General features: G+C 42.9%; 2 protein-coding genes across 19 annotated transcripts in view; one reads left to right on the top strand and one right to left on the bottom strand.

The window, feature by feature from the left end:
* CLVS1 (clavesin 1) overlaps window positions 1-1,703 on the top strand; it is a 246,674-nt gene extending 244,971 nt beyond the window's left edge. For all 7 annotated transcript variants that reach the window (XM_055091287.1, XM_055091286.1, XM_028500704.2 and 4 more), the window contains one exon: window positions 706-1,703. In XM_055091287.1, the coding sequence (XP_054947262.1) occupies window positions 706-793 (88 nt within the window). In that variant the 3' untranslated portion in view covers window positions 794-1,703. The remainder of the gene's footprint in view (window positions 1-705) is intronic.
* The window catches only part of ASPH (aspartate beta-hydroxylase), a 238,897-nt gene that overhangs the window by 13,862 nt on the left and 212,489 nt on the right, over window positions 1-12,546 (bottom strand). For 9 of the 12 annotated variants that reach the window (XM_028500701.2, XM_055091276.1, XM_055091278.1 and 6 more), the window contains one exon: window positions 2,801-4,713. The exons of 2 other annotated variants lie outside the window; for them this stretch is intronic. In XM_028500701.2, coding sequence (XP_028356502.1) covers window positions 4,563-4,713 — 151 coding nt within the window. In that variant the 3' untranslated portion in view covers window positions 2,801-4,562. Of the gene's footprint in view, window positions 1-2,798; window positions 4,714-12,546 lie in introns of those variants that run through there. One more of the 12 variants, XM_028500699.2, reaches the window with a different exon arrangement.

The raw sequence follows: 12,546 nt of genomic DNA, 5'->3' as shown, positions 1-12,546 counted from the left end.
GTTATGAACACAGGAAATTGTTATTACTCTAGTCTAAAAGGACACACCAGAAACTAAGATCACTGCCATTATCGCAATAATGGTGACAACAGAGTGCTCCATAAATTTTGACTATGAGTACATGTCAAGTGCTTTAGGTATCGTATTTGTTTTAGTCCTTCTCAACAACTCTGGAAGGTAGGTAACAGCTCTGCTTTACAGGTGAGACAATAAAGGTCCAGGGTTCTAAGAACTCCCCCAAGACTCCTCAGTCAGTAAGCGGTCAAGAATACATTTACCATCTGATTCCAAATCTCATGGTCTTACCATCATACATGATAGTTTCCTATGACCTTGAGAAACAAAGGCTCTCAAAAATACTTTGAAACATTAAAAATCCAACAAAATTTATGAGACTTTATACATCTCAAGATCCACAGAATGTTTAGACAAGGCGGCAGAGTTGTGGCTAGAACACGTGTTCATTTGATCAAAAGAAGAGATTCCTGCAAAGAAGATTCCAAGATGCCTCGCTCCCTAAAAATGTGGTGTAGAAGACACAAAAGCAAGGAAAACAGAGATACAAAAGGGGGGAGAAGTTATATAGCTATTTTGAGTGTCTTGGTTAATAAGGGGGACATAAAGTCTGAATGCCCTACAAGATTCCAAAATGGCTGACACCATGACTTATTTGTAATCGTATCTTTTTCCTTCCCCTATTATTAGATCTCAGTCTGTGGTAGAAGCTGGGACCCTGAAACATGAGGACAAGGGAGAGAATGAGAACACTCAGCCTCTCCTGGCTCTGGACTGAACCCTGAGCTACACTGTGCTCCGGACATCGCCAGCCCTCAGTGGTATCAGCCACCAGGAAGCACATGTGCAACTGACCCCACAATGCGTGCGTTCGGCTCGACACAAGGGCCTCCTCTCCTGCCACCCAGTAATGACTGTCACCAGCCATTGGTCTAAGCAGCCAAAGTTGAACAAAGACTTGAGAGACGCCTTTTTTTTTCAATGACGGAATTGGAGGATGAAGCAAGGCAGTTATGGAAACAAGATTCCCCCCATCCCATATTTATAGTATTAAGTGAATTGAGAAGAGAAAAACTAAATTTGCTGCACACACTTCATTAGGATAAGGATTTTTCTGAGGCTTTGCAGAGACTCTGCCCAGTTTTTGCAATTTAAGATTAAGTGCATTTCCAAGTAGATACATAAGAATTAAACTGTGCAGACACAGTTGTCAAGTTTAATGTAGTGCAAAGCCCCAAGACAATAGTATCTCCAGTGATTTCCATTCCTATATTGAAATATTTTCTTTGACCTCATCACCAGCATCAAATTTCAAATTGTTCAGCCTAAGAGCACGTTCTCGTAGGTCTGGCTATTTGCAGAGCTTATTGGTTTTTTTTTTTTGATATCCTGCAAAAATGATTTTGATATCACATCTTTGATCAGGCCACCAGCTGATTATCATGAGCTAATTTTAAACAAAGACACAAATTGAAAGATGACTACTTCATCTTAGCAATGTGACTTCCCACAGGGGATGTGTGTCTCTAGAGGGTGGGGGGGGGTCTCATTGAAAATACATGTCAGTGATTAATGAATCCATTCAAGTTGCCTCACTTGGGTCACTACAGAAAAGAAAAGTGCTACAAAAGCATCACACCGCTCCCCACGTCCCCTCACCTCCTCTTGCAACCAGTTAAACGTGTAGAGAAAGGGCCTGGCTGCTGCTGAGAGGGTAGGTATATCAATCATGGAGGAAGACCCTTAAGGATGGTGAAATATGAAAGAACTGAAAATAAGAGAAGACCAGGAATGCAGGTTGAAATGCCAAAGATCACTTTATTTCTTTGTTTATTATCCTTAGAAATGGAGTCCCCAGCTATCCATTCAAAGGAAATTAGATAAAAAATAAGCAGATATCATAAGATATGATATCCTCACTTGTGCCCTGTTTCCCAAAACCAGGTGTATGTTTTTAGCTATCTCTTATTCTCCAGCCATCTGCATGACATGGGCCTTCATTAGTATGACCAGTTGGTGCTCAATGTCAAATAAAAAATATTTTAGTTGATAATGAGCAGTAAAATATGATTTTACACGTTAAGTACTTGGGAGGGTTAATTTCTTGGCTAAAAAATTCAAAGGAAAGAGGTGATTCAACTGGCCATAATCACCCTCGATAGATACTAATCTTAATCATTTATTACATCTCTTTCTCAATGGATCTAGTGTTTCAATTTTTTTCTACTGGTAGAAAATAATAACAGAAGTGATTTTTGTATTCCACCCTTGAAATAAAATTGAAAGAGAATTTAAAATATTTCTCAACCAATTGCATCACAGTATAAATAAAACCAATTCATTTTGTGTAGACATTTCAAATAACAAAAAAATAACACTGAAATAATTCTACCAATGCAATGACTGAAACACTTTTCTTATATACCACAACATAGGGAAGAAAGATGAAGAATGAAAGCGAATTAGAAAACCCATTTTATTACTTGAGTTTATAAAATAGTTGCGGGATCCAGTATTTCAAATGCTACTGGAGTCTATTATTGCCAATAGTTCTGGCTTTCCAATCGGCAACATTTAGAATCCTCCTGTAGTGACCCGATTTTAAATACCATACTATAATTACTAAGTTAAGAGCTAGTTTTTACTCTATTCCATGATTTCATTAAATGAATATAAGATGATGGTTCAACAGTGACAACTTACACTTTGAATTTCTTTATGTGTATGCAATATACATACAAGAACCAAATTCAGTAAGTGACATGAATGTTACCACATGAACGCTAGATTGTATTGTTCTTTGTCAGTCATTTCTTCTGTTCAATAAATACTGAAGGACACAAATGCTTTTTTATTTTTCAAGAGTTTGCTTTTTCTTCTGGATTTCGGTAATTAATTTTGATATTTTTCCTCACATGCTTTTTCATCTATTTTAGTGAGATTTTTCAACATTGGCAAAACAGAAGGAAAGAGGACAAATATTTTACAAACTCTTTGACTGGAAGCTGAAGTCCTTAAAGACAAGCAAAGGGGGTTCATTTCAATATTAAAGAATGTTTTCTATATAAGATAAAGAAAGCATCCTTCTTTGTCCTTCAATGGAAAAGAAAGCACAAGTGTTTTTTCTACCTGCGAACGAAATCTGGTAACCTATGTGTCATTTCTCCAGCATTTTTGTTCATATTGGCTTAAAATTCAGTGCATGAATATCATTACATTCTTATAGCTAACATTTCTAGTTAGCTTTGATTAAAAAAACACAAAATTTAATGCATTAATATTCCACTAAATTAATGATGTGGTCATCTTTGGAACGAGTAGGCAACTGTTCTTTCTATGCAGTAGGAAATTTTACAGCTAAACTATCAATAATAATTGCCATCTCAAAGTGAAGCTTAAATGGCAGAAGTTTCTCAAGCCAGGGAGATGTCAAAGTCTTCCAAACAGTTTCAAAGAGGAAAGCAATTTTTACATCCTACACGCAGGACAGAGATCCTGGCATTCTTGGTCTTCCACTTTGCCATCCTTCAGAATTTTACAAAATTTTGATGGGAATCCTTTCAACGACCTCATCACTCACAAGGATCCACAAGAGAAAACACTCTGGATTCCAGCCCTGTTTCATAGACGCACAGAGGCCAGGAGCCAGGTGTCCTAGCAGCCCCCTATCTACCTGATCCCAAGAGAAAATTTTCACTTGGAGAAATGTTACTTTTTGTTTTCTAATGCCTAGTGCTTGACATTAACAAAATTTACATGCGTCATTGTTATAACTCATTACAAAATGACTCCAAGTCCTTCTTCAGTGTAAAAAGTTCCTCTTAGAAAGAAATACCATTTTGACAGTATCTCCACCATTCACATAGCGAGGAGAGAAATTAAGACACCAGCTCTCAATGATGACAAAAAAGCAAAGAGACTCAATGGGTAGGGAGCAGTACGGTTCATGAGACACTGGCATAATTATGTCTTTCTCCTTTGTATTAGGAAAATAGAATCTTTTTTTCATATGAGTGCCTTTTACTAAAAATAATTAAAAGAGGGACGTCTGAGTTCACTAGGAAAGTTACGATTAAGCAGAACTAAAACGTTTATACAGCTTGTCATTAAACTCAACAAAAAAGTAGTGGTGTGTGATGACAAAATCATCCTGCTACCCTAGAAAAATATAATTGCACAGAAAAATTACAAACTAAAGCAATCCATTCACAGTTTCTACACATACTCTCATTTACACTGATTTCGCCTATTCTAAGTGGAAAAAATATCTTTGGCCGGCAAGGTAGAAGCTATCATGGGTTCACCTGGAATACAGGCATCAGGTGGGGGCTGTCATGGATGAAATACCGCAGGTGTTTTCTAAAAGAATTGCAGCGAGGCATACATTCTCCTTAGTGTCATCCAACCCTCGGAGGAGGTTTAGAATTTTTCAGGCTGCAAATCAAGGGAATTAAGGGCTGTGGTGTTTGAACGTCTATGCCCACATCCAAGGTGACTGAACCAGAAAGGCAGCCTCTCTCCAGCGTGTCCTCAGCCTGCGCAAAATGCTAAATCGCAGGAAGGCTGCGTCTCTGATGGGGTGTCAGCTCGGGGTGCCACACATCCACGATGAAGATCAGCCGGAAAGACGTGGCATCCTGCCACACCTCATGCTCAAAGGAGTCATCAAAGATGAGCACCTTGCCTTCCTCCCACGTCCTGGAACAGAAAAGCATGGAAGCTTGTGATTCAGATGCCTGAGGCTCCATCCACGTCTGTGTTCAGGAAGGCTCTCTCATGATAACCTTTGCAATAGGACCAGGTAAGTGAAACACAGGATTGCTCTTTCCTTGGTGATTAAGAAAGAATTTCAGGATTCTTACCATGAACATCAACTTTCATGCTCAGCACTGAAGGTATACAAAAGGCAGGAGACTGGTGATAAGGGTAAACTTATTCTTGGCACAAACCTAAGCAAGGCTTGTTTAGTCGGGCGAGCACTCAGAAGTGTGCCCCAGCGGCTCATTCCCAAGGTGACCTCCCAGTCAACGGCTCCACGGTATCCTCCCTGGCATTTCAGAGATTGGTGTGGAAGTACAGACAGTGACTGAGTCTCGGGCATTTTGATGTCCCATAGGCATGGTGTCTGTGCATCTCCAAATGATTCTCTTTTCAACCCATTCCATTTGTTAAAGTTCCATTTTATGGAAGGGCAGATTGTTTATACTTCTAATGTTATACGCTGTGCAAGTAGGTTGTCCATGGAATATTTTAAATGAATGCTGCAAAACATCCTTTAGGGCTGATAGCACTACTTCACAAGATATCTGTATAGGAGCTAAGATCTAAATATGGTGTTAGACTAAATAAGGCAGTCGAGAGAGTAAAATGCAGGGGGCAGTCATACAATGCCTTTCAAACCCGAGGAAAGTTTATTATTTATGCTAATGTTTTCTTCTTTTTCGAATAGGTACTAATTGTCAATATGGTAAATGCTAAGTTATGTTTCTGAAATGAAATTTTTACTAGGAAATTTTTTCTAGATATCAAAATTCCTCTCAAGTATTTAAAATCTTACTTCCTGGATTAGCAAATAATTAAAATTATAGGAGGAAAACGCTAGCTTGCTTTCAAGTTACTGCATTATCATAAGGAAGTTTTCCTTAGGGAAATGATCTGTCTTTTTATGTTCATTACCTGGTGATTAATCAATATTAAATTAGATAATGTTACACACGGCAAGCTTTCTCAACCTTGGCAATACTGACATTTTTGCCAGGTAATTCTTTGTTTTTTGGGGGGGGGCTGTCCTGTGCTCTGTGAGACCTTTAGCAGCATCTCTGGTCTCTGCTAGATACTAGTAGCATGCCCTTACCAACTGTGACAATAAAAAATGTCTCCTGGGCTTCCCTGGTGGCGCAGTGGTTAGGAATCCGCCTGCCGATGCAGGGGACACGGGTTTCAGCCCTGGTCAGGGAAGATCCCACATGCCGCGGAGCAACTAAGCCTGTGTGCCGCAACTACTGAGCCCATGCGCCACAACTACTGAGCCTGTGCTCTAGAGCCCGCAAGCCACAACTACTGAGCCCACAAGCCACAACTACCGAGGCCGCGAGCCACAACTACTGAGGCCACGTGCCACGACTACTGAAGCCCACGCACAGAGCCTGTGCTCCGCAACAAGAGAAGCCACCGCAATGAGAAGCCTGCGCACCTCAACGAAGAGTAGCCCCCGCTCGCCACAACTAGAGAAAGCCGCGCACAGCAACGAAGACCCAACGCAGCCAAAAAAAAAAAAAAAAAGTCTCCATTCATTGCCAAATGTCCTGAGTTGGAAGGCAGTGAAGTGGGAGACAAATTTGTCCCAGACATATTAATGAATCCGACACTAAAATTTCCAAATAATTTAAAGTAACAAATATCTGCAAGTTAAAAGCTCCTCGAAGTTGGGAACCAATCCCCTGTCCTGTTACCCATTCTCCCCCCAGCCCCACCTCCTGCACTGCCTCACGCACCTACCCTGCTGTCTTTGTTTTAAGTGAAGTATAGTTGATTCACAGTGCTGTGCAATTGCGAGTTTACTGTTTATTTTTATATTTTGGCCGTGCCACACAGCCTGTGGGACCTTAGCTCCCTGACCAGGGATGGGGCCCACGCCCCCATTAGTGGAAGCGCGCAGTCCTAACCGCTGGACCGCAGGGGAGGCGCCACCTACCCCAAAGTCTTGCACTCAATAAATGCGTTGCTTGGCTCTTTGATCCAATTCCTCTGAAGGGTCAGGGTCTCCTGGAGTCCCATCCAAGTGCAAAGAAGGACAAAAACATATAGACTCAGGGGCAAATGACAGACTATGTATTCATTACCATGCAAAGCCAAATTTGAAAAGAAAAGCAAAGTTAAGAAAAGAAAAAAGTGACAAGAAAAAAGAAGCAAAATGATCCCTAGCTTATACAGTTTGGTGGTCATTTCCTCGGTCTTGTTATCAGTGGGACTAAGCAATGTCAGTGACAAGCCCACAATACAGGCAGAAGACAAGGGGGGAAGGGCACGCACAAGAAAAACACAGTACATCCAGGTTCACAGCAGCATTCCTCACAGTAGCCAAAAGGTGGAAGCAACGCCAGTGTCCACTGACCGATGAATGGATAAACAAACGTGGTCTATACATACAATGGAATATTCCTCAGCCGTAGAGGGAAATTCTGACAGTGCTACAACATGGATGAACCTTTGGGCCGTCACGCTAAGTGAAATTAGCCACTCACGCAAGGACAAATACTGTAGGATTCCACTTAGATGCAGCACCTACACTAGTCAAATTCATACAGAAAATTCAAAATCACTTTGGCATCACTCCCTATGAGTAATCTGCCTCTATTTGAGAAGACAGAAAACTTCCCAGGGGGTGCAATATCAAAACTCCCTAAGAGAATCTGTGACATACACTTGGCGCGGCAATGACCAGTGATTCTCTTCTGAGTGGTAGAGTCGACAACCTACTTAAAGTACTGGAAGTAATTAAGACAACTAAATTGAACATTCTAAGTTTGCACAAAATGACATTTTTCACTAGATTACGGTAAGTATAAGAAAGCCAAAGATTTAGGAATGCTGGATGTGAGAAAAATCTTAAGCATTCCATTCATTAACTTAAATTCCTTATAAATTGGGAAAAGCTTTTAGCGCTGGTTCATTCATGGCATACCAGCGCCTGTAAAGGTGGAACTTAAGTTAGCACTGGGTTGTGGCTTTGCAGATATTTTGGGTCAAATATGGACTAGTGTAAACCACTGATTAAACAATTTTTTTTTTTTTTTTTTTTTTTTTTTTTTTTTTCGTTACGCGGGCCTCTCACCGCTGTGGCCTCTCCCGTTGCGGAGCACAGGCTCCGGACGCGCAGGCTCAGCGGCCACGGCTCACGGGCCCAGCCCCTCCGCGGCACGTGGGATCTTCCCGGACCGGGGCACGAACCCGTGTCTCCTGCATCGGCAGGCGGACTCTCAACCACTACGCCACCAGGGAAGCCCCTAAACAATTTTTTAAACATGAAATCTGGGAGGTATTCCAAGGGGCTGGATTCCATTAGGGCCATAAAATTCTATTAGATTTATACTTGCCTTCCTATTTTCTTTCAGACACTTTCCCAGAAAACAGTAAAGATACTCAATTACTTATTGTAGATTCTTAAATGTAGATACCTTCTGAATAGATAAAAAATGATGTCTTTCAATCACTTATGAGAGCTCGAATGACTAAAAGTGCAGCCCTAATTGGGGAGGACAATAAAACTCCATCCAAGTGACATGCAGACTAAAGTGACTTGAGTTCAACACGAGAGGTGTCACCTGTCTGGGAAAGGATGAAGGTTTTCCAGAACAAAAAGAGACAGAGCTCAAAGATATCAAAGGTCTCACATCTCTTCTGAGTGAAAAACAGAGACACTCATTGCAATGCAAAGAAAATAGGTTTCAGGCCACTCGCTTTGAGAGCAAATCTCCACCACATACATTTAAGTTATGCTCAAATTATGACAAGGGAAGGACCCTCTGGAGAAAAGATTTTCAGAACAGCCTTGGAAAGAAGTCTTCTGGAGGCGCTCACGCAGCCTTCCTTCCTCCGAGGGTCCAGAAAGGCGGGATGGCGGCGGGGAGCTGCATCCCATCCCCAGATGGCTACCTCAGCTTAATTTTAGCATTTCTTACCGTTACGAGAAGAACGTCTCTCCCTGGTTTGCCAAAAGATAGAAGAATATCTGGTCACAGGATAAACCAATATTGTGTAATTCCTCAACTTCTCAGATTATTATAATTAATGATAATGGTATAATGGTGGCAGCGCAAGCCTAATAACTATAATTTTGTCATAGAATTACCATCACCATTAATAATGCTAAATAATGATGCTACGTGCTTATACAGTTTTCCACCTAAAAACTTTATAGATTATATCTCAGTGGTCTTTGCTAAAAGGCTCTGAGGTAGACAAATGACGCGGTTCTAATTTTTCAGCAAAGGAATCCCATGGAAGCCAGTTCGGATGGCTGCAGTGACACCGTGGTTCTGCGGAGGAAGCAGAAAGGCACTAGGCTTGCTTCATTACAGCCAAACCTCTAGCTCAAGATCAAGGTTCTAGGAAACATTCTCAGCGCCTATAGCTGCTATGCTGAGGTGGCCTGTAAGGCATTTCAACAGGCTGACTGGAGTACAGAAGAGGGTCAAAGGGCTCAGGAATCAGGCTACTTTAACACAGCTCTTATTAATTCTGGTCCATTGAAATCCCTCAGTTTCTGATTGCACTGGAAATCCTGGCACATCCTGGAATTGAAATTAAAACTGCATTATAGGGCTTCCCTGGTGGCGCAGTGGTTGGGAGTCCGCCTGCCGATGCAGGGGACACGGGTTCGTGCCCCGGTCCGGGAAGATCCCACATGCCGCGGAGCGGCTGGGCCCGTGAGCCATGGCCGCTGGCCCTGCGCGTCCGGAGCCTGTGCTCCGCAAGGGGAGAGGCCGCAACGGTGAGAGGCCCGCGTTACCGCAAAAAAAAAAACAAACAAACAAAACTGCATTATTGCCACTTCCTCTTTTTTCTCTCCTCCTAATACAGAAATGCACATACCTTCTTTGTCTGTCTATCTATCATCTACCTATCTATCTATCAGGATAAAGCATTTTTCTGGAAGCTAGGACACCTGTGTTCTTGTTCTGACCACTGCTAACTAGCCATGTGGCTGTGATAAGCATGGCACCTGTGGGCCTCAGTTTCCCCATTTGTGCAATGATGGAGGAGGACAAGAGGGCCTCCAAGGCTTCTTTCAGCTCTGAAATTCTCTTAATTCTCTGAGCCAAGCTGTTGGCTAGGACTTTAGCCTTCATATTGCATTTTACAGGATACATTTCACAAACCGTCATCTGAGAAATGGGTATGGTATTTGCTATTTCGTTGGATGTCAAAATAGTAATTTCAATAAAAGATGGCTAAATTACAAAGAAGCTCCTTTCCCAACAGGTTCTGTATATATGCACCCTAGTATCTCTCTCCACCCCTCCTGGGGGGACTCGTTCCAGCCCGGCTGCCGCGGGGATTCTCTCCCCTCCAAGTGGGCCTGGGGCTTCAGCTCTGCTGTGCAGCCCCTGCGCTGCCTCTGTAACAGCTTTTGACTTCCTCCTCTTGGTCCTCGGTCACCCACTAGCAGAGGGCTCTGTAACATCGCTAAGAAAGCCAAAAAGGGAGGACGGAGAAAGGAAAGAGGGAGAGGAAACCTCCCGAGGCCACGGAGCTGGGATGCCTCTGGCCCCTGTCCAGGGTGGCGGCACGGGACCACAAGGGGAGATGGAGGGGGTGGCCATCCGCTGTGCCCTGCTGTGCCCCCCTGCCTCAGAATCCCTCCCAGCCCAGGCCTATCAAATCACAGCGCCCCTCTGTATCTGATCCACTCCTTCACCAGCCCTGGCCCTGCACACCCTCGACTTCCTGTTTCCCCCTCCTTCCTGTCTCCCTAGAGCACCCACCCTCATCCCCGCCAGAGTGCGGCGCACTGCAGGTTCCAAGGACCAACTCCGACAGTACAGGAGTGCTTGGTCTCACTCCCTGGAAGGTAAGGGGCAGAAGTCCCCATTTCTGCAGCAATCAGAGACGAGCACAATAAAAGCTCGAAAATACCGAGCATGCTTACCACATCATACTCTGTAAATACAGTTCTGAATGTATTTATACGGATCACGTTAATTCTCAAAACTACACCAAGACATACTTTTATTCTTCCCATTTTACAGATGAGGAAATTGAGGCTTAGTGAGGCCATGCAAGTTGTCTGAAGTTACACTTCATAAGAGGGGAAGCCAGGATTTGAACCCAGGTCATGAGACTTCGGTGCTCTTAATTTACTTTCGTGAAGATACAGGATGTTAAAATCTTAAGTGAGGGACTTCCCTGGTGGCGCAGTGGTTAAGAATCCGCCTGCCGATGCAGGGGACACGTGTGCGAGCCCTGGTCTGGGAAGATCCCACATGCCGCGGAGCAACTAAGCCCGTGCGCCACAACTACTGAGCCTGCGCTCTAGAACCCGCGAGCCACAACTACTGAGCCTGCGCTCTAGAGCCCACAAGCCACAACTACTGAAGCCTGCGCACCTAGAGCCCGTGCTCCGCAACAAGAGAATCCACCGCAATGAGAAGCCCACGCTCCGCAACGAAGAGTAGCCCCCGCTTGCCACAACTAGAGAAAGCCTGCGCGCAGCAACAAAGACCCAACACAGTCAAAAATAAATAAATTTAATCAAAAAAAAAAATCTGAAGTGAAAACTCAGGATCTGTTTTCCCATAGAAACATTATTATAAAGAACAGATACATGTATATGTATAACTGACTCACTTTGCTGTACACCTGAAACTAATACAACATTGTTAACCAACTATTCTCCAATATAAAATAAAAAGTTAAAAAAACCAATAATCACTGGTGCTAGAGCCCCATTAACAAAGACCATGAGTTAGGAGGCTTTTAGGGGCTGGCCCAGAAACCTCCACATCATTTATTATTGCCATAGCAAAATGAATCTCAACTTTCCAAATTCTCAACCCATCAGTTCAATGAACAAATGTTTGGACACAATCTGTTTTCAATGTGGGAAGTGCCGTTCCCTGCTGAGACATAGATATTCATCTGTGTGTATGACTAGCCATAGACACCCCATGCTAACCAGGACAGGGGTAAAGAAACTTTATTGGTGTTTTTAATTCTCCAAATTGCTTAAGTAAAAGAAGAAAGAGCGTGCAACGTTACTGTTTAACAACAAACCTTAAGGGAAGCATCCCATCCAGTTAAAAGTGACATTTTTGGTCCTACAGTCCCAGACGGGCAGGCTTGAATGGTGGATAAGGCAATGCGGAAAGGTCACATTACAATTTGAGTGGAAGATGGGTATATTTTGTGAAACAGAAGATCTATGACTTCAGGGAAACGACTAAAAAAAACAAAACCCAAAAAACAACCCCCCCTCCCCCCAAAAAAGGAAGAAGAGGAGCAAAATTATTTGGTTCCAAATGATTTGGTAATTCACAGCTTCTGTAACGTGATGAGAAAAAAAATTAAACTGACTATCGTCTTGGACACTTCATGAAAACGTAACAAATATTGTCTATGAACAATTCACGGTGGATTTAAAAAAAAGGTCTCTCTTTGACTGTTACTATTTTAGCATGCCTGCCACACAATCTTCCTAATAGGAAACTTGAAAGAGTAATGAAAAAATATATTATAAAACACTTGAGGTGTGTGGGGAAAGGTCATTATTTCTACAACCACATAGAGAGGAATTAAATGACTAATTGCCAATTCATTTCTTCAGTCTGTTGCTGACACTCATGCCAACCCACGCTTTTCTGGCTGCATATACAGGTCCCGTGCAACGTTTCAGGCCAGCGAGTCACAGGCAACGAGGCTGGGTCTCCAGGGGAGCTGCATATACAGGTCCCGTGCAACGTTTCAGGCCAGCGAGTCACAGGCAACGAGGCTGGGTCTCCAGGGGAGCTGCATATACAGGTCCCGTGCAAC

The sequence above is a fragment of the Physeter macrocephalus genome, chromosome 15 (assembly GCF_002837175.3).
Source record: "Physeter macrocephalus isolate SW-GA chromosome 15, ASM283717v5, whole genome shotgun sequence".
Lineage (NCBI taxonomy): Eukaryota > Metazoa > Chordata > Mammalia > Artiodactyla > Physeteridae > Physeter > Physeter macrocephalus.
Note: the sequence above shows the minus strand (reverse complement) of the source record. Positions and strands in the feature narration are given on the sequence as shown.